The following is a 26202-nucleotide window of genomic DNA, read 5'->3' as shown; positions in this document are numbered from 1 at the left end:
GTTGGTACATTAATGTGTGATAAGAAGCCCTGTAATTCTTTTCATCTTTACTGTCATTTTACTTTCCTCTAAGCAGATAGACTATCGTAGCTTCATCTTCTTCCTGACCTCTGCACCATAAACCATTGGTCAGTGGTTAGACAAAGGGTGTGTGAGTGATGCAACAATGTCTCAGGTAAGTATTGGAATAACAGACCTTAATAAAGCTCTATAACATAAGTTATAACACAACTGATAATACATACTTATTCCATGTGATGCAATACAATCACATCAAAAAAATAAAATGAAATAAATAATCAATTCATCACTTTACTCAATAACTTCCAACACTTATGAGTTGCAATCGTACCTAACATGCAGACCAAACTCACTGAAACTGGAAAATTGTATTTGCCTAGTTATACCAAAACATTACAAAACATTTATAGTTTTATAAATAATAATAATAAAAAAATAATAAAAATACATCTACATGTTTGCTGCGTGAAATTGGAAACTCAATTCATTCAATCATGAATCAAATAAAATTGCAATTCATGATTGAGTGTGATGGGCGTGGATTTAAGCATTGTGTATTTAAAAGAAGTTAAATGAAATCCAGAGTCAGAGATGTTCGTATGATCTGTAAATGTGGAGTTTAAGTTGTTTTTGCAGTGAGTTGTGGTGAAAGGGCACGATGTATGGGTTTTGTGATTGGTTTTCAGCACCAGTATTTTACTTGTTCAGTATTAAATCACCTTAGCTGAGACTCTCACACTTGCTGTCTGGATAACCTTTGACAATGTTTGTTATGTATTCTGATTTCAGCGTTTGATTATGACGTGGTTTCGTGGGTTAGAGTTATTATATGCACGCTAAATGAAAGTAGCTGTAGATTTGAGAGAATTTGGGGATTGTTACAACTATATCCACTAGCGGGCGCGCTGGTATTGTGAATTAATGGTTTGGGAAATCAATCCATGTACAGCAACGCTGTATGAACATACATTCATCATTCATAGGAGTGTGGCTTTTTCACAAGGAGTCTTCTGTTCTCTGGAAACAACAAGTAGAAAGTCTGAACTCATCTCCCTTCGAGCTCACTTTGAAATGCAAAATGGATTAATAAACGAGGCTGTCGCAAAGTGTCGTAAAGTAGCTGGTGGTGGTGGTGGTGGTGGCCGGCGAAGAAATGGCGCCCCCAATCGGCGCTTAGAGCAACGACAGTGTTGTAGCAGCAGCCACAGACGAGCTGCTGGGTAAACAACAGTAGATGCCTCGGAAGGCAGGAATGGGAACTTCGTCGAGGGCAAACAGTAAGACATTTCTATCTTATCAAATGGAGACATGACAGAGAGGAAGTGCTACCTTTCAAAAACCGACAGGATTCATTTGCGAGTCAAAATTGCTGATTACAATCGAGTATTTGATTTGTAAAGTGGAGCTAGCCTTAGCTTAGCTCGTAGCCATCTAGGGCCCATTGCCTTCGATTTTGCTTCTCGGCTCAGCTCGGGACTGTGTTGTCAGTTTCACAATCCCAGCCACCGTCGTCCTCGGGTCGCGATTTCTGTGTAGGCCTGCCGAGTTGCAGTTAGGGTTAACATTTAGATAAACGCCCGTTTTAAAAGCTTGTCGCTGTTTTCCACAGGATTTCACCTCGCATGTTACAGAAAGGACCGTATCACATTTTGAAAAAAAGGACTTAGACCCAGGTACGTGTTGTCTTTGTTGTCTTCTGTCTGGAGTATTTCTCAGGCGAGATGGCTAACTGTCCACTTTAGGCTCTGTTAATACGCCACAGGAACAATTCATCACAAACATATGCATATTTATGTTTCAGTGCCTCTCTACTAACGCGACTTTATCTGGACGCAGTGACTTCAGCTACGTTTGTGGGACACAGACAGACAGACAGACAGATAGACAGACAGACAGACAGCTGCTGGGCTTATTGTGATTGTAAAACGTTGTAGAAACTATGCCTACCCCTAGGCTCCATGTTACCAACCTCAGTGAATACATGTAGGTCTATTTTTTGGTTGATGAGAGTGACTCGTAGTCGTTTCACAGTGTGATGGTAGATCGTTAGAGCTCAGCTGTCGGCTCAGTCCTTCATCTTGATTTGTGTTGCTGTTGCCATTCCACATATGTTCTTCTACAGGTAATACCACGCACTTAATTCTGTTTCAGCCACACAATCTATTGTGTATCATTATGTGGTCGTCTTCTGGAAATATTGTCATTCAGCATTGATGCTGTGGGATATTTTTTTCCTCCAATCAGTTCTGTCCTCTGAGGCCCCTGAGTACATACATGTCATTGCACAGCCTCGTCCATGGCATCTGAAAGACTCTCATCCAGAGAATCGTTGTCATTTATAAGTTTACTTATCCTCCAGGATAGCCACACCAAATCCAACATGTCTCTTTCACAGAAGTTGCATCTTCTTGTCGGGTGATTGTCAGCGTGCTGCTGTGAATTCAAAGTGATTGTGAGTGGAGAACACAAGGATATATTTTATTTCAGTGTTGGCAAATGAAACAGCACTGCAACCTGCATTGTCTCCCATTATATATTACCACTTTACATACATATGCATATATGCCACTGCAGTTCAGAACAGTTACCCTGCAGCAAATGCAAAGGAATATAGATGTGTTACAGAGATAATCCAGAGCGATGGAGAAGTCTGAGCAGTATTTGTATCTTAAAGAGAATGGACAACTGACCTTGGGCAAACAGAGTAAAATGTGCTATAATAAGTGCGTGGGCTTTCTTTGTGTGAAGCTACATGAAATGTGGATATTTTATACATCCACATTACGCACATCCACATTATTTTCAAAGCAGAAGTAAGCAAGGTGATATTGCTTAATTCTGCAAATTGTGTGGCCCCAGCAAACTGTGGAAGAACAAAGCACTCGTTTTATTTTCTTATGTTGTGTTACATCACAGATGGTCACAAAGACGTGTCAGTACAATATGTTCCTACATCACTTTCTAAAAGTGAAAGTCAGCAGCTTTACATCAGATTGACAGATGTAAAGCCTTAGTATTATTATTATTATTATTATTATTATTTTCATATGGACTGATCTGAGTCCAAAATAAAGATGGATTGAGATACCTTGAAAGGTCTTCCTCAGCACCACAAGTCACACATTGAGTCTCAGAGACGAACTTCACAAAGTAGCCTAAATTTGTCGTCGTGGGACACCTTCCACCACTGTGAAAATGTTACCAGTGCAACACACTTGAAGAGTCTCTTTCTCTGGGGATTTACTTGTCAGTGCACACAAATAAAGCCTGAATTTTCTCAAAGTCATGACAGGAACACAAAAATGACTTTCACTGTGGATAGTTCCTTTGAGGCCTTGTTCTGAGTTAGCCTTATTCATATGTACCCTGGAAGCAACAATGGTGCAAACATGTGAGTACTGAGTCACCCATTACTTTTGACTCAGCCTGTTGCGATTTATTTTCTATGTTTCTATGTTTAATCTGCAGACTTTGGCCACACTGACTTTAATTGTGCTAACCGACAGAATGACTTTGTGGATGAACGTGTTGCTGTGATTTAACCCCATGAGCTGTTGTTATGGGGTTGTACAGGTAGCATAACCAGAACATTCCCTGCTTTAAAAAAATCATGTGGACCACTTGCCTTTTGCAGTTGCGTTTCTGTTTTTGTGAAAAGTCCTTGCAACCCGTTAAGATTATTTTGTTTTTGTTACAAGCAGTGGTATGCACTATTATTTATGTTCCTTCTTATTGGATGAGCTTGGTTGTGTTGATCAAACACTGTTGTTTTCAGTCCACGCAAGCCTCCACCTAAGTCTAGCATTATCCCCTCATTTTGGTTTTCCCACTGTCTGCACTAAATGTATAGGAGGACTTTTATATTTAGTCCAAGTGATTCAAATTCAGTTAAATTTAGTGTGATGAGGTGTGCCCTGAATTTTAGGATTCAGTCATATATGGGACTGTGAATCAGCTTCAAGGCTCAGGGCCTTTTACACATGGACTGCGGTCCGGACATTTTTCAAATGGCACACAAGGGAGCTGTATGTGACAAGCAAATGTCTGAATCAGTTAGGCCGGACATTAAACATGCATTCTGCCAGCTCCCTAGTACAGAAGCCATTTCCAGTTGAGCCCACGTTTGAATACAGCATGCAGTTTTTGCAGAGAATTCATAGGGAGTGAATCAGCATGTTGATGACTTTACTCTCAGTGGAGCTGCTTCACACTCTTTTCTCGGCATCTGTATATTATTTTCCACCCTTTTGTTGATATTGCAGATATGTCCCAATACATGTACTATTGATATCAGGATGAATCTTCCTCTTTCTGCACCCAGCTGACCCCCTCCCCTCGCCTAAACCTAACAGATTATTTCCACAATGAGTCTGACACAGAGACTCTCCTGTTGTCTGCTACATCTATTAAATGGAAACTTGGGACAACATCTGGACCTCATTCTGTTGACACTGTCCTCAGTATGACTAGCATTACTTAGTCCGTGGAGTCAACATCAACGTGTTCAGTGTGTAGCCTAAAAAACAGCATGCTGGTTTCTTTACGGCACAGTGAAGAAGAGGGTGATAACTGGTGATACCTGTCAAACAGAGAGGGCAGGCACCGTGCAGGGGTTGGATTGTTCTTCTTTACCTTTGGCTCCTGTGATGTTTGACTGGAATTGTTTGTCATTTGGAGAGTCTTCATTTTGGATCATTTGATTTGGCTGTTGGCTTTTGATGTTGGCAACTTCCCTCTTTGTCATAGCACAGATGCCAGCCAAGAAATAGTCTTCTTCTTCCTTGTTCTCCCTGTTTTTTTGAAAAGTGACCCACCTCTGTGCCTCTTCAGACCTTACACATTAAGATCCAATCTGGGCAATCCGATCACAAGTGACCAGCTTTAAGTGCATGTGCTCAGACCTGACATTAAACACACGACTCAAGATCCAATTTCAGATCTCTACTGCTGCTCCAGAACTGAGGGCAGCGTTGTTTTGGGTGTGTGCGTCATACCTTTGGCACACGTTAAGTTATTGTTTATTGATCTGCGTCCTGACGTTAGTGAGACCTGCACAAAACTCAGATGATGACTCCAACCCTGGAAGTTTCCATACGAATGATAGTCTCTGAAGACGCCGATTGTGATTGAGGAAATACATAACACAACCACGCGTAGTTCCTCAACAACATAACTTTATCAATAATTAACACAGAATCCCACTTGTGTACTTAAGTAAATTCTTACTTAGATTTGTTTATTTTTTATTTAGTTAGTTAACAGCTACAAGGATAGAATATTAAAAAGGTTCTCATTACAAATGAACAGACCTCAATTACAGAGCTTTTTCCTTTCCACGTGATCATTTATGATGGCACTTGTAGGTTTTATTTACTGAATAAACGAGGCAAAACCCCAATTATGCAGGAGCACCCCTGTTGAGTATAGGTGGTCTTTGACTCAGGACGTTTTGCTTTCACACGACCAAAGGAATGCGACCCAGACTACCTCCAAATGTGGTTAGAGATCAGATCTCTCAAATGCGATCTCGGCGCGTCCTGGGGGTGTACACATCTGTCTTTTACGTGATGGTATCAGCTAGATCGGATCTTAAATCAAGGTCTGAACAGGCCCTCTGTTTTCCCCTCTTTAAGAATGCAGAACTGTCGCATATTTACCTCTCTTTCCTCGAGCTCCCCGTCTTCAACAAACACTCCAGTCTCATCAGTTGGAGATCAGATTTCCCACGCACTGCTACCACCAGCCATTGATGACATTTGATGACATTTTATGAATTAATTAGATTTTTGTATTAGCTAATGGGTCAAGCTTCCATTTAAATGTTTTTTTTTTGTTGAGTGTCACTTATTTTCTTCTTTATTTATTCTAGGTGTTGTAAGATGCAGTGGACAGAGGCCTAGGGATTAATGCGAGTGCTCTTGGTGTTTGCCCTGTGAGGACGGACCTGCCACCATGAAGAGTGAGGTGCCATCTGAGGCGGCCAGCAGACAGGAGCATCTGAAGGAGCCACTGGTGAACCCGGAGCCCATGGAGGCGGCCAAGAGCTTCCCTAACAACATGGAAGTGATTGGAAAGGGGGGTGGCGATTTTGAAACCCTGTGTGAGTCCAGGCATCGTCCTCTGAGGGACACGGGAACACACAAAGACTCAGAACGGAGCCTCCCTGGGCGCAGAAAAAGAAAAGGCCAACAGGCAGGGCCTTCAGACTGCTCGTTGAAAGAGGGCCACATCAGCGAGAGTTCGCTGGCGCCTCAGCGTCCCAGAGTAGAACTATTACAGCAACCCAGCGAGGACGAACATAACCACGAGTCCTCTTTTAGTGACTGTGCTTCATCCCCTTCGTCAAGCCTGAGATTCGGGGACTCGGACACTCTCAGCTCAGAGGACGAGGGGGAAGCCGGAGCAACAGGGGGCCAACAAAAGGCTCCCGCCCTGACTACAGGAGCAGCCACTGGAGTTAACCTGCGCCCTGTTCTGGGTCGAACTCGGGGGAATCGCTCTCATAAATGGGTGCGGTCTGAGGCTGAGCCTGTGCTGCTGAAGCGGCCGTGTCTGAGCAGCCGGCGGCCTCTGCATAGGAAGCGCTTTGTGAAAACGACTGCTGGAGGTGGTCAGCGGACTCAGAAGCAGAAGGAGCGACTACTACTGCAGAGAAAGAAACGTGAAGTGATAGCACGTAGGAAGTACGCTCTGTTCCACAGCACCAGTAGTTCCAGTGAGGATCTGAGCAGTGACTCGTCCTCCCCTTCTTCTGCTGAAGCAGAAGATGAGCTGTACGTGGATGTCAGCAGCACCAGCAGCCAGCCCAACAATGCTACTGTAGCCACAGGTAAGTTTAGACTTGTGCTGCATTGTACACCCTGTATTGTTCTTAATTTATATTGAACAGCGCGTGGTATGTTTAATTAATGTTTAATCATGCAGTCATGATCATGAGTAGTTGAAATGGCAGTTTAAAGTAGTTAAATGGATTTCTATATCTTTTTTTTAATCCATAATCAGCCAGCAAAAGGCTAAGGTGATACATACATTCATATATATGGGGCCTTTCATAACTTTAATTAGGTGGGTTTCATGAGCATGAGCAGGCAAAATCATACCCCACAATGTGGTCATTCTTTTCTGTGATTTTCTTTTTTCCAAGTTTAAAAGAAATAGGCAAACAGGGGTACCATCACAGCACAATGGAAACGATATGGCCTGGAGCTAAAAGGCACAACCCAGAATTAACATATTTTAATTGAAGTACGTTGATGCAGTCTGGAAATGTTATGCACTGAATGGTAGAATAGAGAACAGAAATGGCGAGTGTCAGAGTTCAAAATCATCATCATCATCATCGCACAGCGTGCACGGGCGGTTTTTAACAACAAATAAAGGTGCTTTAGAAGCTTTACTGGTGAGCACTTTGTGGTTATGAGTGAAAACATTAAAGAAGAAAACCATTAAAGGACCTGATAGTCCAAATACACAAACTGGAATGTAGGAATGAAACCAAACTGCAAACCACAGAGTATCAGGTAGAAGCTACAAATGAACGGATCCCTGAACACAAAACAACTACAAAGGTTTTACTCTCGTCTCCAGCACTGATGCACAAAATAATAGGGAATATAGAGAAGAGGCTGTCGTGATCAGTCCTGCTACCAAGAAGGACCACGTGAGTGCAGCTAGCCCCTTCTCTGTGGCTAAAGTAGATGTGCACGTTATTATGGCTCAACACGGAGTACAGTAGCTAAGGCAGACCAACACAGGCAAAGGAAAAACCTTGAAAATGTCTGTTGTCGTTCTGAGCGAGTGATGATGAGATCTTCTGAAAAGCCCCACCTCTACCTCGGTATAATGTTTCTCTCAGGTAGCCACTTAGCTTTAGCAGTATTTGGCCTTAGGGGAGAATGGAAAGTTAGTTGTTGTGCCTCTATGGTACGAGACAGGTGGGAGAAAACTCAGACGCTGTTGAGCGGGGCAGCCTTTGCATAGAAACAGTGGGTCTCAGAGGAAAAACACGACTTTTGTTTACATCAGCGGAAAGCAAGGAGGCGAGCGATGAAACCTGCTGTCTAAATGTCCAGGGTTGGAAAGAGGTTAATCTTATCCAGTCTGTAGAGAGCAGAAGATTAAACCTAGCCAGACTTACTGGGATGGACTGTTGTTGTTGTAGTTTATTGTTTAAGAACGAATAAAATGTGACAAAATTATGTGTAAACACACATCTGGCTATGGGTGACCCACTAAATAAATGCTTGAAGCATATTACATGTCCTCGTAGTTGATCAAGTGGCTGCCAAGTTGTGAAAGTTAGCGCTTGTGGCCTTTTGATATTTTCACACACGTTGGTAACAATTCTCTTCCAGCTTGAAAGGTGTTTTTGTTTGTGTGACTACACGAAGCCTCCACCAGTGCCAGGCAGCTAGACTTGCAGAGGGTGCTAAGCAGCAGCTCTCACGAGACAACTGGAATAGAAATCACTCTGGGGAATTATAAGTCACTCAGTGATGTGCACAAAAACACAACCCGGACTACAAAGTCAGACGAAGTGCACTAACAAACTCAGCTATCCGGTAATTTAACTAAACTAGCGGCCACTTCAAAATGCCTGTTTCCTCAGTCTTCACTATCCACCACAGGCTGCAGCTGATTTGATTTTCTGGTCTTCCTCTGCTCCTAGATGAAGTGAAAGCGCTGCTCATATTGATTTGTTTCCTCATGACACCTGCCATGTGCCGTAAAAGTTTGGAAAGACACTAACACAGAAGACTCTGCTAACGAACGAGAGAATTTCTAGATTTGACTCGTGTACCTGATGCGTGAGTCAACAGTTCACACCTACCCCCCTTCGCACAGGCACCGTGTCCATTAAGAATGCAGAGAAGAATGATGCGTTTGTCACAAATTAGTTTATCACAACTAATTCACACAATGAGTCACACAGTGTCTGTGATGAAAAGGGCTCCTTGTGTACTAGGTCGGGGGTATTAATTCAAGAGTGAGTACATACGACTCACAAAGTATGACAAAAACAGTTTATTAATATATTAAATGAAAACAGTGTTGATGCTTGAGTCTAAATGTTTGAGTCCTCTGGTGTGTGATGTTTGCCATTTGCACAATAGTCTGACAACTCTTGCTGGCTTCTCAGCTCTTAAGAAGAGAAACAAAAATGACAAAAATAAACCAAATGATGAACAAAATGTCCACAGGGCAAACATTTTACTGTAATCTGAACATTTTACAACAACATCATCATCTAGAATGAATAAACTGTGGACCGACCTGACCAGGAGAGCCAACTCTCTTCAACATTTTATAGCTCTTCCCAGTTTCCTAGCCTCGCAGCTTATAGGAGGTCTTTGGTTTTATGGAATTTATTTCCTTTCACGCATTTCATGCACAGAACATAGAGGCGTCTCTGTTTAAATTGTAGTTTCCATCCAAAAATTCATTTTTAGTTATTGAGATTGTTGCCGTTCTTATTGATCTCTCACTGCAATGATTTTCTGTTAGTGGACACACCTTAGTGGACACCTTAGTGGACACACATTAGTGGACACACCTTAGTGGACACCTTAGTGGACACACATTAGTGGACACACCTTAGTGGACACCTTAGTGGACACACATTAGTGGACACCTTAGTGGACACCTTAGTGGACACACCTTAGTGGACACCTTAGTGGACACACATTAGTGGACACCTTAGTGGACACCTTAGTGGGCTCACAAGGTATTACACACAAGAAGATTATGAGTGTAATGTTTTGAATAAAAGAGCAGATGTGGAAAAGTGAATGAAAAAACAAAACAACAAACAGCTATGCTTTGGTGACCGTTCTGCTGTGTCCAGTGCTGAACTGAGTGGCTTAGTATACACAACTGTCTATGTTTATTTGGTCTCAAGTCTCAAAACCAAACATTTGTCAGTATGGACAGAACTACACACTCTAGCTTTAGCTTTGATACTTTTTGTCTTTGCGCTATAACCTGTAATGCACTAACATGTACTGTTGTGTTCAGGTGCTCTGGATGAAGATGTGGTGGTGATCGAGGCGTCTCCAGCTCCAGCCACTGCTATCCCTGCAAGCGAGGAGATCAATGTCACCTCAACAGACAGTGAGGTGGAGATAGTCACAGTTGGAGATGGATTCAGGTGGGCACCTCAGATTTTTCTTGGCAACCAGTGAAAGTGTCTGAAAGTATGACTGAGTTGTATGAATTGTGTTGTGTTGAATACACTTGGATGTTACATAACTTTGACTCTAGTTGCATCGTATAGCATTTTTCAGGTTGTAAGAATCTGTGACATTGGAGTGTGAGTTGTTTTTCACATTTTAGGAGTGGAATAAAAAAAAAAAAAAGACACTATTTTATCACAGAAATCATAGAATCAGATATTAATTCAGAAATCAAACAAGTTGTCATCACATTTATTGTCAGACCAGTGCTACTACTCGTTGTCTCTGCCGGTCTGGTTGTTCCACCAGGTTGATTTGATTATCCCAACATAAACTGTCACGGCTAGAAAGGAGTTAAAATGTAATCTTCATCTTATCGAGCCGCATCCAGTTCTGCTCTCGTAATAATGTCTGACCTTGTATGAAGTGAAACTTTATTAATCTTGTATTGTAGCGTGTCTCATAACCGCAGTTGGGTGCTGCTCACAACAAAAATGTCAGAAATGTTATTTATTTGTCAGAATTATTCATAATGAGGTCTTTTGGGACTTGAGGTTGAAGAAAAGCGTCTTCTCAGCAACTTTTGCATAACTGGACATGTGGTGTAGCTCCCCTTTCTTCCAAACATAAGAACCGTCTTTCCCTACACTCATCCATCATATTACTTGGTCTATTTATGTGTTGTTTACTGCTGCCAAAAAATAGTATTTGGCCTGTTGCTATGCTAATATCTGTTTTCGGTGCAGTGCCATATGTGAACCTAGATGCTAGTCAGTGGTGTGCCTTCTCTCCACTTACGGCAGTGACTATCACTCATCCTACAACTGAGCACCAGTGCACTGAGTTTGACGTCTTCATGGGGAAGTCATACTTGCGATTGCGTTCATGAACAGAAAAGTGGCTGACACAGCAGCAGAGGTTAAGAAGCTGCCACGACGATGACCGTAGCCTTTAGTGTCTTTCAACCCCTCCCTTTATTGAAGCAGCTCACTATTAAGCAGGGATATTTAGCCACAATAAATTCTTGTTTTAGGTCACACAGATTGCTTATTTTCTAGGTAAGATGGTGATAATCCACACTCACTTGCCAGTTTATTAGGTACACTAGGGGAGGTTTTTCCATCGAACTAGTGTGGGCTTTTCTTTTGGACATGCAACTTGACACCAGCCTTGCAAACTGGTCTGGGCTAGCTGGTTTGTGCACAATGGACAGAGCTGCCTGTAAACAGCCAAGAGGCAATGTGATGCAAGCTGTAGTAGAAAACCCCAATTGAGGTACATAACCAAATGCATGCTCCTAAAACTTGAATGATATCAGCAAGTCCAATATATTTAAAAAATGCAAAAATCTCAAAGTGGACTAAATTAGAATAAGATATGTTTACATGACCTTGTATCATATTCAGAATATGTTTTCCTCAGCCTACATGTAAACCTACAGAATGACTATTCAGATATTTCAAGATTTTAACCGGGCTATAGCCAGTGGCTGTGTTAGTGTGTGTGTCAGTTGTTTTAACCACTGAGACAGAACTAGAAAAAGGAGAAAATGCAGGTCACTAATTGCTTGCAGGGTGGGGTAGAGTGTGGTGCTTCAGTGGATTTGCTTTGCTCATGAATTCCATAGCTCTGCTTACATTGCCCAGAGAATGCAGCCATAGTGGAGCTGCATGCCTGCTTGTTTATAGCCACGGAACCACATCACTCTCATAAGGGGATCCGCGCAGGGCTGCTGTAATTTAACTCTTTCAAAAAAAACAAAAAACACACACACACACATACTGCAAAGCTAATCAGTTACCTGCCCAAAGATCTAGAACTCGATTATCTCATAGTCGCTCACACATTTACTCAAGAAACACGAGAAGTAGAAGATTTCATTCTGGAGTGACAAAGATTTGGTTGGTTGTCCCGGCACAACTTTGCTGGAGCATAATCAACTCTTAACGGAGCAACTCCAGACCAACTTTCCCCCACAAAAGTGTTGTGGCCTGTGGAAGTTTGGGTTGACCCCAGGGCCTAGTTATATATATAACACAGTTTTTTGTGGTTTCAAACTAACAAGAAACTAAGCAAATAGGTACAAGACTCCTGTTGGATAATTACTGCATGGGTGATTACCTTTCAGCTGGAAACAACAACTAAACAGCTATGTAGCCTTAAGAAAACCATTAATCAGTGAAGCTAACTGGAAATAAAGGCTCCAGTTTGCCAGGGAGCCTAAAGATTGGACTGTGGAGCAATGGAAGAATGTCATGTGGTCTGATGAGTCCAGATTTACTGTAAGAGAGGCAGATGAAGTGATGCCCCCATCATGACCAGTGCTATGATCTGGGGTTGCTGTAGTTGCTGAGGTTTAGGTTCAGCAACATTATGCCCAAAGAATGAGGTCAGCTGACTAATTGAATATGCTGAATGACCAGGTTCTTCCATCAGTGGATTTTTACTTCCATGATGTCATGGGCATATTCCAAGATGATGGAGAATCTTTACGCAGTGGTCAGACTCTCCCATCATCAATACAATGTTTTTTTTGGGGACACACAGTGTATATTTTGTGGTAAAGATCTAACAGTCATAGTTCTTCCCAGAACAACTGCCAAATATTTACAAATGGGAGAAAGTATGTTGTTGTCATCCTCTGCAGCCACCTCCATTTTCCACACCCCACTGAGAATGTTATTTCCCCATTCTTATAATATGACTTCCTGTCTCAGTCCTCCCCTAATTCCTCATGTAGGCGATTATGCAGCTCAATTCAACAACCTCTGCCTCTGTGTTAACCTCCATCTGGCCCCCTTTTTTTGTATCGCTCGTTTTCCCCGTTGCTCATTCTGTGTTGCTCTATCAGTGATATCTGGAAATAGTTCCTGGGAGGGGTTACGCCGAGCGTGGAATGTCATTGCTGGTCTAAACGGCCTGTTTTGCTCACTTTCAAAGATGTCCTGTCTCGCTAGAGAATGTAGAGATGAGCCTCGCCGAAGGGGGGATGGGCAGCAGTGGAGCAGGAGGGCGGAGAATCAAAGGCCAACAGAATGAGCAATGAAATCTTTGTTCACACTGGTCCGGTGTATGAATGTGTGTTTGTGTCCAGCGGATGTCAATATCGGCACAGCGTATCGTGGCTTTTCTGGTATTGTTTGGGAATGTCGAGCTGAATGTGTGTTCACCAGTCAATATGCTGTGATGCCGTTTGATTCGTTTTGCTGTGTTTGCTGCATGATATTTACTTGAAGGCTGCTTCTCCGAGCACTTTTTGGCTCATGTAAACTTAAATAAAACCAGTTGATTATTTATACAAAATAAAGATTTTGCTTAAATGTTTTATACGGTATGTTTTTTTAAATAGAAGATAGAACAGTGTCGCTCTTTTAACAGTTTCAGCTCAAAGGTTTTGACAGGATTTGAACATTTAATTCTCAGCTTGTACAATTTGTGCATGTTCAAATTCAGGTTTGAACCAGCCGCGTACATCAGGAGCAGTGGCCAGAAATCATTGAAATCAAGGAAAACAAAACCTTGAGCCTTTTTAGCCCAAATTTGTTCCCGTCACACAACTCTGCAGCGTGTTGATTATCTCAGGTTGAAAACTGGTGTCTGTGAGGGTTTGGGTTTGGATTTGTTCATCCACAACTCGCTCACTAGCAGAGCAGAGCATCAGTAGAAGATTCCAGTGTTTCAACACAGCACACTGTGGGCTGTATTTGGCAACTGGTTTACACAGAGTGCTGTAAATTACAATAAACAAGGGTTATGTAGCTGACACGGATCAGTTAAAAACGGCCTTGATCAGCCCCCGTCCTGATAATGCAGATAAGCAGCGGCTACTCTCTGCGAGTGCAGCCCATGCCACATTACCGTCTTCACGAAGTTGTCCGAATCCTCAATTATGAAAACAAGGCAAATGCTTTGCCAGTGCAGTGCGTGATGTCTGAAATTGTTTACCACTCCTGTGGTACACACAGTTCTTCTCCTGTCTGGTGTGATTCCCTCCCCCCTTAACTCCCAAACTCCCTGCCTTAGCTGTCCATAGCACCAGTCCCAGCAGTTTACTCTACATTACCGCAGAGCGCAGCCCTCAGCTCTTTTCTTATCCCACAGGTACCGTAGCTTGGCACAACCTGATCTTTGACAAGCCACCCATTCCCATAGTGTTCATATTTACAATGCACTGTTTTCCTCCTTGCATCTGCCCCCCCGCCCTCAGGGAGCCACTGTGGTAAACAGTTATTTACAAAATAATCCCAGGTCTGCTTAATTATGAACTCCTCCCCAGTGTCAAGCCCTGCTCATTGGGATCAACCCAGAGCTGAGGAGGCTGTCCAATTACAACCACCCTGTACTTCCCTCCTCCCTCTGCATGCTGCCCTTGCTGCTGTGTGATTTGCGGGGAGCCACAAGTGTGCGCAAGTTTACATATTAAGTTTGCCTCATCGATTTGTGAAGTATGAGACTTAATAAGCTTCCTCCTGTATTCCACTTGGACTGTGCAGCGCGTGTCTCAGGAAACCGAATTGGATTCAGGCCTTATGAGCTAATGGGAATCCCCCTTATCACGAACAGCAGGGAGGAAAAAATACTTTTCCTGCCATAAACACGTCTGAGGAATGTGATCAAAGAAACTATCGGTATTTTTGAGCCTTTTTGTTTTGTTTTTTTTTTTAAAGCGAGCGCTTTGTCACAATCACGTCGGGAGTCGTTTTTTTTTTTTTTTTTTTAGTTAAGTTCATACAAAGTGCAGTTGACCAAAACAAACTAAATCAGTCTTTACTGTGGCCTCCCTTCGCCTTCAATAGTGCACTAGTCCTCCTCTTGTGGGTTTACTCGGACTGTAGTCTGCAACTACATACAGTTCTTGTGTGAATTTTCCCTGGTCCCCTGCTTTCTTAATTACATTCTTAATTTAATCCCAGATCGGCTCCATAGTGTCCTTATATCAGCACTCTGTACTATACACAATCATAAAACATTTCTGGTTTACGGTTCTGTACAGAAGAACACCACTTCTTTTCTTGTAGATCTTTTGAAGACTACGTTTCCTATCCAGCCATTAGTTATGCGCTCTTTTCTATTCTATTCAGGTGGCAAGTCTTACGTAAGGATATCATAAAGATAAACACGTTAAACCGGCTAAAGCCTGAGCAAACACATGAAGAAAAATCTGTCCTATATGGAGTTATCATCTAATAATATCTTATGTTTCTGTTTGTTAATCGGCACAAACCCCTCACACGTTTGACACATCACGGCTGTGCTGTTGGCACTTGGATACATTCTTTTCCCACTGGTCTTGTGTATTTTTCAAAATCTCTCATTTGGCAGCAGTGAAATCCCCCAGCTGCAAAGCTCCATGGTATCCGGCTTTACGGCACTCCCATACAGTCTCTTGCCTCTTGTCCCTCAGGCACATTCCTCCTCCCTCTGATCACCTGGCTTTACGGCACCGCGGAGGGAAATGTGGCTATTCCCCGGCCTCTCACTCCAGTCACAGAGGACAAGGGGTAGAGCAACGGGAGCATTTGAGAGAGAAAATTAAAAGGAAGAGAAGGAAAAGGCTAAATATAGGAGAAAGGAAAGGTGGTGGAAATGAGGATTTAGAGGGAAGTGGTCGGACCGTCATGAATGCAGAACATGCGAGCAGTTCCTAACAAAGCGTTCACTCAGGTGGCTTAATTTCCTAAGCAAATTTTTTTTTTTTTATTGTTTTGACTAGAGCTTTCTGGGGTAGAGAAGGGCTTTTAAATGTTTGTATGTTTGCTTGTGTACCGTTGTGTACATGTGGTCTGGATAGTGTTGTGCAGCAGATGCTGTCCTGAAAATGAACTCCTGAGTGTCTCACTGCTGCGAAGCTTTTGCCCTCGCTCGGCTGTGAGAGTCTTCCCGGTTGTCCTGCACTCCAGTTTGGTATAACAGAACTTTTGTTATGTCTCTTTGTCTATAGGTCACGCTCAGTGGGGGGTCTTGGCAGGATTTGGGCTAACAGTTGCTCCCAGAATCGCCTTCAGGAGCCGCGGGGACGTCACAGACTCTCCACAGTCATTCAGCCACTGCGTCAGAATGCTGGGGAGGTGGTGGACCTCACAGTCGATGAAGACGGTAACGGCAAAGAAAGAAAAGCCTCCATCCGTTTTAACCAGTCTGATTAACGGATAACTAGGCACAGTTTTAACTTTACTCGTTACCTTCCTCCTCCCAGGTGTAAGGATGTGTTCTTCTTCATAGTAAATCATAATGGCTGTCCTTTTACTGTGTTTGTGTCCCTCTGTTAAGTGCATGTAAAATAGAAAAGAAGAATAGAATCCAGAGTCAACTTTGAACTTTGAAAAGACAAATCTGTCAAGTATAGTTATTGTCCTTTGTTTCAGAAATCTAAATTCTTTCTTGCAAATTTTCAACAAAAATCTTGCCTGTTAAGTGATTGTGAAGTTGGTGAAGTAAGAACTAAGGGAAATGTTCAGTGTGCATTAGTAGTTATCTCTGAACCCATCAGCTCTCCCCGGTCATGATTTAGCATTCTGCATTCATACCCAGATATCCTTTATGCTGATTACATTAATAGTGAATTAGTTCAGCATTTTGTTCTGGGACTGATGCTACAGGAGCCCAGTTGGTAAAAATGCAAATACATATATAAATGACATACTTTTACCAGTGGTTCACAGGCTTATTCAGACTCAGAGATGCAAACAAGTAGCTACTCAGTTACCTAACACAGTGCACTGTTGTGCAATGAAAATTAAAATGAACCTTAATGAACCCCCGCCGCTATGATATTTCTTTACAGTTGCACTTTCTTTTCATTTTATACAAGCACTGTATTTTATGTAAGAGTGGACCGCTTTTATGGCTTCAGGCATTTATGTCTCAAGTCAGATCAGCCCACACCATGATGGATGGCAAAGTGGTGGAGCTCTGAGTATTAGAGTGTATTTCTTAGTAGAAAGAGGAGAAATTAATTTGTGAATATGAAAAGCAGATGGAGTGAACACACTGGAATGCTAATAAAGTCTGCTCCTCTACTCGGCTACTAAGCCTCTGCAGACAAGTAACCACATGCTACAGTCCACCTGGATGTACCAGTAAGAACCTAGGTGTGCTGTATTTAATTTGTACGATTTAGTCTTTACTATTTTTCCATAAAGATTTATTTTTTATTTTGTTGGGAGGGGGATGCACAAAGATCTCAGACACAGTCCCCTGTCATTTCAGCGACTTTTTAAATATTCAGAAATATTTACAAATGAGCTTTTGTAGGATAAATAATTCTCATTTTGTCTCAAGCAGCGAATTACAGTTTTGGGAAGGAGCTGTGCACTCTTTTATTTCTCATGTTTAATGCATAGTTGCAAGTATTTTAGCTCCACGTCTAAACACAATAACCATTAATTCGCCTTTTCTAAATTGCCACCTGATGTACGTTTCTTCTCTCCCCAGATCTCTCAGTTGTGCCAACAACGTCTGGCAGCATTCACAGTCAAACAGTCAGGTCGTCCTCATCATCATCTTCCCATCATGCCTCTACCTCAGAGCTCAATGATGCCCCAGGCCCTTCCACTAGCTGCCCAGGTTCAATACCTGAAAGTATGCACACACAGAGGCCAAGTGGCTCTGCTCGCACAGCCACAGAGGGTAAGACAGGACATGGCATGTTGAAATCAGACGCTGTAGACCATTTTCAGCTCTTGCTCAGAGGCAAGACTGGTACTTCCTTTTAGCTCTTAATCGTTTACACAATAAAGTATGAAGTGGTTGCATGTCACCCTTGGTCAACTTTAGCTTCCTTGCTTTTCTTCCCTGCGCTAGCCGTGCTAACCTGCTGCCTCATCCTGTTTTGCTAATCAAATGTCTCTCTCTCGTCAGATGACAGCAGACCAGGTTTGTCAGGTACAGTGGGAGAAGGCGCCGGCGCAGCCATGCCCAGACTCCCGTCCTGCTGTCAGCAGCACTCCCCGTGCGGAGGCCCCTCCCCTGGTCACTTGTCCCTGAGCCACCCCCATTCAAGCTGCTTGCAGGCGTCGTCCTCGCAGCAGCCCGGAGGCTCTCAGCACAGCCACAGCCACAGCAACACTCACCACTTTGTCCACCATGTCCATCACCCAGCACCGCACCCACCGGGCACTGTGCCCTTTCAAGAGGCGAGCTGCCCCGTGGAGCGGCCCACCGCTCTGCCCGCCCCCTGCGCTGGAGTCAGCAGCAGCAACAGCAGTAGTAGCAGCAACCCAACCCACTACCACGACCAGGTACGGACATACCGTGTTCAGTACAACCTTTGATTTATTGATATTTGTATAGCTGTATAAACATACCGTGCTTCTACTCAGCCCTGTTTCCACGAGCACTAAATTATAAGTAAAGTCAGGCATCTATCAATCTTCAAGTAGTTGCCATTGTTGTGGTGACAGATACTTAAATATGGACACTTTCAATATTGAGTCAAAACACACAGTGATTTCACACTTAGTTTGTTGTTCAGACACTGTTACCCCCCAGGTAGGTGTGTTTGGGCTGGTGTGAGTGCATCAACCTCACACCGTCCCAGAACAAATCAACCGAGCTGAGACACGTTAGAGAGGGTGGTTGGAGCCTGCTTGCTTGTAATGGGTTTGTCAGATTACCTTGCGAACATGAACTAAACCACAGTTAAATGGAAGAAAATACAGGTATGAAAGCACCGCTAATCAAAGTAATGGTAAGTCTAAGTAGTAACAAGACATTAAGTGGTCTTGGCTATGATTTGTGCTATGCTAGCATCCTCTATTCTATCACAACTGTGCATCACTAAGTAATAAATTAATGTTAACAACACTTCACTAGATGCACGCAACAGAACACACACAGGTGTCTGATAAATGGAAATATGTTTTTTTTTTACTCAGAAGGAAAAAGTGATATTTGGCTTTCACTGCACATGGTATATGACATAATTTGGGGAGAAAAACGATGACACAATTAGCATTTCAAAATGTGTCCCGCTTCTTTCGTTAACCTTTCTGCCTTCCTCTTCACAGCAAACTCTGCCAGTGGACCTGAGCAACAGCAGCGTTCGGAGCAGTGGAAACGGTGGGGCTAGTTTCCATGGCAGCACGTCGGCCTTTGACCCATGCTGCCCGGGCTCCACCTCGCGACCCCCTGCTTATGTTTCCCATGCAACCCCTGGGCCCAGCCAGCCGACGGTGGTGGACTCATTCAGCTCCTCCATGGTGGCTCAGCCACAGTCGCAGACACAACCGCAGACCTGCAGACATTACATGCACCCATCTTGTAAGTACGCCGCAGCCACATAGCACGAGAAGACAGACATTCATTGTTTCATTTCTCCGAGTTTGTCAAGTAACATTTCCCAGTGTATGTAAGAAAAATGAACAAATTTGCAGCAGAATAGTATTAACACAAGCACAGCCACAGCCTGCTGCTAATAGTAATTAACAGAGACTAATGGTTAATGTGCCAAGTGCTGAGGGAACTGTAGCAGGCAGAAGAAGTTAATTGCTACTCAGAATATTTCAGTATGTATTTCAGCAGTGTGTCAAGGCTCCCAAGTGGGTATGGACGAAGAATTAGTGGCTGCTTGTGCCTCTGCTCACCTCCCTTCTGCCTGACACTCCTCTTCATTTCACTGCAGCTCGGACAAATGGCAATGTCTGCATCAAGAAGCTTTGCTTATCTATTAAGAGGAGGACGCAGTAGGAATCTGAAGCAGTTTTGCCAGAATCTCGGGGTGTCAATGAGAGAATGGGGACGTCAGTCATAACAAAAGAACTGCTGCAAATGCATTAAGTAGACTTTCACCGTGCTTTGACTGATACCTGACAAAATCTGGAAAGCTTAAAATATAAAATGGTTGAATTTGATTGTTCATGAGCAGTTTTTAGTGAGATCAAATTGTTCTGACAGAATAGTGCGTTGTTGGATTCAGCCTTGCTTTGGCATTTTTTATTCAGAACAAAAACGGAGAATTTCACCCACATTACAGTTAAATGCTTAATAAATATTTTCCTTTTCTCCCTCTCCAAACCTAGATGGCTCTCTAACACGTTCGCTGCACCATCAGCCCTCCTCCGCCTGCCCTCATTCCCACGGGAACCCCCAACTCACACCTCAGCCTCCCCAACAAGGAGAATATGTCATTCCCCACACCTTTCACGCACCACTGCCATCTCACCCTTCTGGCCACGCTGTGCCACCTGCCCCTCCCCCTCCCCTTTCCACCCATCACCTCTCTTCTTCAAGTGCCCCACTGGCCCAACATCTTCCTGCTGATCACCAGGCCCTGCCGCACCATATGCCTGTACTGGGGGCTTCGGTGCAGAGGATCCATCAACATGAAATGCTGCAGAGGATGGAGGTTCAAAGACGTAGGATGATGCAGCACCCTACGTGAGTACCTCCGATGCTAGTGCAGATTAGCGCAAAGCACTCATAGGCCGCTCTCTAATGAACGTGTGTGTCCTTCTTTGCAGACGAGCACACGAGCGGCCTCCTCCACACCCCCACAGAATGCACCCAAACTACGGCCATGGACACCACATCCATGTGCCGCAAACAATGTCTTCCCATCCTCGCCAACCCGAGCAGAGAACAGCATGGTCAGTACCAGCTCCTCACCAGCTAATCCTGTATTTTATGACTAGTACAGAACGTGTCGATACAATAAGGAGCATTTGTCAACAGGGAACTGGGAATCGAGACTGGAGTAACCGTGGCGCCGTTCCCTTCGGGGCACCTGCACTCCCACCTGCCCCACTACCACCCTCCCCCAAGGCTGCACCACTTCCCCATCCCCTTCATGGTGAGAGAGACTGTCCTCGCACGCGCATCTGTTGGCACACATGAAAATGAGCCGCTTTTATATGGAGCCCGGTTGAGATTAATGGCACCGGGTCCTTATTTATAACATCAGTTATTTCAAGGATGGTTTAGTGAACCACATGAATAATGCAAAAGCAATTAATAGTGGCTCATCAAGCATTTCAAGTGCACACTCAACAAATCCAGGATCCCTGAGACACAGCCTCCGCAAATATAGCGCAACACTTTGTGATTATTGTTATTATTGTATATTTTTTATGAATTCATTCATTTTCATACATATGTGACCCTTCTCATTACATTATCATGTCATTTGTTTTTTAAGTAAAGTAACCATTGTTATTACACCTTCCTGAGAAGTAGGAAGCTGTATTTTACACAAACTGACTGTGTTGTGAATACATTGCATTCTTCCTCTTAGCACACTGGCATATCTGAAGTGACCTACCCGCACATTAGGTACATCTCATCTAGAATGACTGGCTTTGGAAGAACCTATGAGGTGAGGACAGTTCCTGCTCTTTCCTAAATGTGTTGGTTTGAGACCATGGACAAATAAAGGAAACAAGCAGTGGCACTTACTGTTTCATTCATCACTGCTGCCAGTGTGAATAATCCTGACTCATCAGCACTTGACTCACTATTTTGCTCTTGTCACAGTGCTAGTTTATTTGTATTGAAAATACACAGTGAAATTAGATAAACGCCGGTGTTGTAGGAAAAGGAAAAGAGACGAACAGTTCTCTTGTGGAACACCTTTGTAATGATATTCACTTTATGCAGGACTGTTGTATTCAAATGCATTTGTTTTCACATTTATTTATTTTACTTTTTAGAGCTTTTTTTTGTCTTCCCTAATCTTGGATTTTTGATTACATATTTGGACATTTGCTAAAATGCAACAATGGCAGAAGTTCAGGGGAGAAAAAAAACAATGTGGAGTAGAAAGTTCCCTCTGAAATGTAAAATGTGCACGTGAAGTAGCATAAATGGGAAATTGTCATGTAAAAAGAAATCACATTCATGTTTCAGTCTGTACAACGCAAACATGTGCACGTGTCTGTCAGTCTGATTGTGTGTTTTCTTCGATGCACCACCTCCATCAGGACCTGCTGCATTTAGAGGAAAGACTGGGGACTGTGAACCGAGGAGCCTCTCAGGGAACCATAGAGAGGTGCACTTACCCACACAAGTACAAAAAGGTGAGGACTAGTCAGACTGTGTGTGCGTGCGTGTCATATTCACTGTTTAAAAAGATGTGGGAGATAACTGTGTATAGCTGTCCATGCCTGTTACAGTTGATTCTGGGACAGAGTGCCTAGTGGTCTTTTGTGCTCGTTTCAAATGATGTTTTGCCAACATTTAGAAAATACTGTAGTGTCTTTCACCAGAGATTGCAGCTGTGAAGATATTGTTGGGGAAAGGTCTCCTTAGGGGTTTCCAAATGTATCTAAATAAGCAATCTAACACCCTGCCACCCAATACAGAAGGTGTTGGAGAGAGACATTGACCAACAGTTAACCCCTGAAGATTGGGCATCTATTGGGAAAAATATGCACGCAACCCCAGAATCGGTGAGAAATAATGAACAAATCAATTTGGAAACATGTCTCTGCTCACATGTACAGTAGATGTTAGTCTTAGTCTTGGGGGCCAGGGAATTCGGCTAATAGCTTTGATTTGAGTGACTTTGATTTGTTTAGTATAGATGGATAGAAAGTTTTTTTGTTTGTTTTTGTTTAAGGACAAAATGACCATTCTCTCTGTCCCCAAATTTAATGTTTGCTCTTTTTTTCTTCGTTTTTCGATGAAATGTTTGTCCTAAACATAGTTAACTTTTTAACACGTGTAACATGTTTGAGTAACGTTACCTCAGCGGTTTTTTAGTTGAGCAGTTTAATGTGTAACAGAGTCAGTTAATAGGACTGAGAACCAACTGTAATGAATCTGCTGCAGTTTTACTGACTGACGCCGCACATATCAAATGTTTCCAAATGTCTCTCGCAAAACAGAGAAAGCTGCATGGAAAGCAAGACGAAGACGAGGTGGCAGACGAAGACACGGAGGAGAAATGCACCATCTGTCTGTCAATACTGGAGGAGGGGGAGGATGTCAGGTAAACGTCTTCCCTCCTGGGGGTCTGTCCCGCTCATTGCTCTCAATTTTTTGTTCAATTATGCTTTCCGGGGCGCGTGTGTTTGCCTGTGAAGCGAGACAGGTGGGATGACAGGTGGAGTTGTTGCATTTCTCTCGCTCTCTCATGAGATTTTTTTTATTTATTTTTTTTGTCTTTAAACCCGAAGGTATTCAGGTAATCAGCGGAAAATCCCAGAGTGCCTTAAAATTACCAGCCTCGTGGAGCTGCTTTTTTTTGGCACTCGCTCAGGTTTTTTAAAGAGGATTTTCTGCCCTCTGTTGGCATAAAAGGAAGTGACATTTGTTTGAATTTTAACCAGAAAAAAAAGAGTTATCACATGCTACTTGCAGCCATGGAGTTAAATTTATGTGAAATATATGTCACGTAGTGTGTCCTTAATCTCTGAACTGAGCTGAAGTGTCACTGGAGAAAGTAAAGGCACAAGACCACACGCAGTAATTGTAGTTTAATTGTAGCTTAAACCGACAGGGCTGGACTTCGTTTTAACCGGCTGATTGAAAGTCTGGAGTTGACATTTCTGTTTTCAGATCCTCATGTCTGCGTCCTCTCTGTTTCCCCTCCAGGCGCCTACCATGTATGCACCTCTTCCATCAGCTGTGTGTGGATCAGTGGCTCCTCACCAATAAGAAGTGCCCCATCTGCAGAGTGGACATTGAGGCGCAGTTGTCTGCCGAGAGTTGATGCTGTTTTTTCTTTTCTAACAACCCTTTTGTTGAAAATTTATTTTGAGATCATATTAATTTTCTCTTCAGTACCGCAGTCAACCAAAGATGGCATGAATTACCTGCGCAGCTCTACTACGAGAAAAGAAAAAAGAAAAAAAAAAGTACAAAAAACATCTGACAAAAAAGCATTGAGCCTAGAGTGCCAGCTATCACATATTACTACAACAGCTAGATTTCTCCATTAAGGGTTTAAGATTTTATTGTATTTATAAAGCTTTTATGTAGCTTTCGATTGTTTCCTCAAGTGTCATTTTCATTTCTCTGCATGTTTCCTTGCAATGCATTTCTTTGCACATATTACGTGGGCTTAACACGGCCTAACAAGTTGCAGGTGAGGATAGCTGCTCTAGTAAAGATGCATTTCTCTAAACCTAATGCCTTGCTTTACTAGAATAGAATGTCAACATCCAGTTTAAAAAAAAAAAAACAAAAAAAAAAACAACATTGCAGGATTCATTTTACCAATCATTGTATTGATTAGTTTATGTTTAGAAGATGTGGATTGTTAGTGAAAGATGTTTGTTAAGAAAACCAAGACATTCCTAACTAGGGAAATATGTTAACAGATCAGCTGCTGTATTAGTGCACACCCAGTATTTCTAGAGTGGAAATAAACTCCGATGTTCACCTCACTCCCGGAATATGCACATGCTTTGCTACGATTACACCTCCCTCCCTCCAGCACATTCATTTGACTAAAACACCGTTATCACCGCATCTGATGTATCTTAGAGAAGAAGAAGAAGAAGAAGAAGAATGTCACACCCCTGTCTTGACTGTTCTTTCTAAACTGATTGTCGGGATCTGCTGTGAATCTTTTATCCGTTCCGTTGGGTTTTCCTTCCTGCAGACCTGCGATGCTTAACTTGGGTTTCTGTGCGATGATCTCAGGTCTAGACGTGTTAAAGAAATTTCACACAAGCCTGCAGCCCGGGATCATTTTGTCAATTGGATAACTGGCAGTGGCGTTGACTTTTAATTTCCTGTGTGTGCGTGTGTGTTCAGATGGAAATACACAGCTCAATCTGAGACCGTTTGTTCTCACACTTCAAACCATTTTAGCCACCCTCCCTTTTGTCTCTCTGTAGTTGAGCAGCGGCGTCCATTTTGGCTGCTGCGGAAAGGAAAAATAAAACACTAATACTGTTGACTAATTCACTCGCATAGACTTGCACAAGAGAGAGAAAAAGGTAGGAGAGTAGTAGTGAATATGAGTGCGCTGAGGCCATGTATTTCCACTCTGATGAACATTGAGAAAAGGAGAAGCAGATATTTTGAGTGTTGAAATGCAGTACTTAAAGCAGGTATCCATGCATTCGTTGACTTAAAGGCACCAGGATCATATTCTGTGGGATTTATATTAGTTTTAAAAAATAATATTAATAAACTTGGATAACTCTTTACCGAGTCCGAGTCAGATGATTGAGTGAATGTTCTCAAACATTTCTTGGTGGTTTTGTACATCCTGACATCTTTTAATCAACTCAGTGTTTTCAAGTTGCTAAAGATATTTTCTTTCTATATTTATATAACACAAAGAAATGCATCTATACTACATATACGAGAAGTCGACATCTCTCTGTAGGACGTCTTTTCCAACACCATTTTATGTTGTGTTATTTTAGGTCATTTCATATTCTCATCGTGAACTCAGACTCTATCTTGGATCCGTTCAACAAACAACCTTTGTTGAGTATATTGTGGCGTATTTAAAATAAAACCATATACAAAGTTCCTCCCAGCACATGATTTAGATGATGATCAAAATAATGAAAAGACTGAAACATATAAACAACAACAATGAAACCTTGGTCAGACCTGTTTAGCTTCAGGATGATATCAAGATCTGGGACAGGCTTCAACAAACCCTGTGGCCCTAGTGAGGATAAGCAGCAATAGAGGATGAGATTATACAAAGGTGAGTCCTGTTCAACAGTCACAAGCCTCGAATCTGTTATTGATCTATGGTCCACAACCCAAATGTAGGACTCAGGTCCTGCTCCACCACTGGTCCAGCAGCAGTGGCAGGTCGGAGGTGTTACTGTTGCTCTGCTGCGTCACTGCAGTGCCTTTGGACATGGATTATCAAGATGTTAATAATCACATGGACTGAGGCTCTGGACAAGTGACACCTGTGTTCAGCTGGTGGTTCACATCCAAATGACCAATGTGTGTGTGTCTATTTCACTGCAGAAGTTTGAATCAGGTCATTCATTTTATTATTTAAAACAAGTCATGTTCCTACTGATGAAAAATGTCTGAGGCCATGCATGTCTCCTGGAAATAAAATGTCCTCCTCAGCTGGGAGGTGTCACAG

General features: G+C 42.7%; 1 protein-coding gene across 4 annotated transcripts; it reads left to right on the top strand.

Annotated features, from left to right (window-relative positions):
* The first annotated feature begins 1163 nt into the window (after positions 1-1163).
* rnf111 (ring finger protein 111) lies at positions 1164-25286 on the top strand. 4 transcript variants are annotated; one of them, XM_047579858.1, is made up of 16 exons: positions 1192-1298; positions 1631-1694; positions 5891-6850; positions 10036-10168; positions 16135-16289; positions 17628-17822; positions 18054-18433; positions 19202-19454; positions 20213-20570; positions 20654-20779; positions 20865-20982; positions 21424-21504; positions 22109-22204; positions 22493-22576; positions 23015-23118; positions 23724-25286. In XM_047579858.1, the coding sequence occupies exons 3-16, from the start codon at positions 5974-5976 to the stop codon at positions 23839-23841; spliced, it is 3078 nt and encodes a 1025-aa protein (XP_047435814.1). In that variant the 5' UTR covers positions 1192-1298; positions 1631-1694; positions 5891-5973; the 3' UTR covers positions 23842-25286. The 4 variants fall into 4 exon arrangements, with proteins under 4 accessions (XP_047435813.1, XP_047435814.1, XP_047435812.1 ...); XM_047579856.1 differs by having other exon boundaries at positions 1193-1298; positions 22490-22576; XM_047579857.1 differs by lacking the exon at positions 1631-1694 and having other exon boundaries at positions 1164-1298; positions 22490-22576.
* The last annotated feature ends 916 nt before the right edge of the window (positions 25287-26202 follow it).

This window comes from Mugil cephalus, chromosome 3 (genome assembly GCF_022458985.1).
Source record: "Mugil cephalus isolate CIBA_MC_2020 chromosome 3, CIBA_Mcephalus_1.1, whole genome shotgun sequence".
Classification (NCBI taxonomy): Eukaryota; Metazoa; Chordata; class Actinopteri; order Mugiliformes; family Mugilidae; genus Mugil; species Mugil cephalus.
Note: the sequence above shows the minus strand (reverse complement) of the source record. Positions and strands in the feature narration are given on the sequence as shown.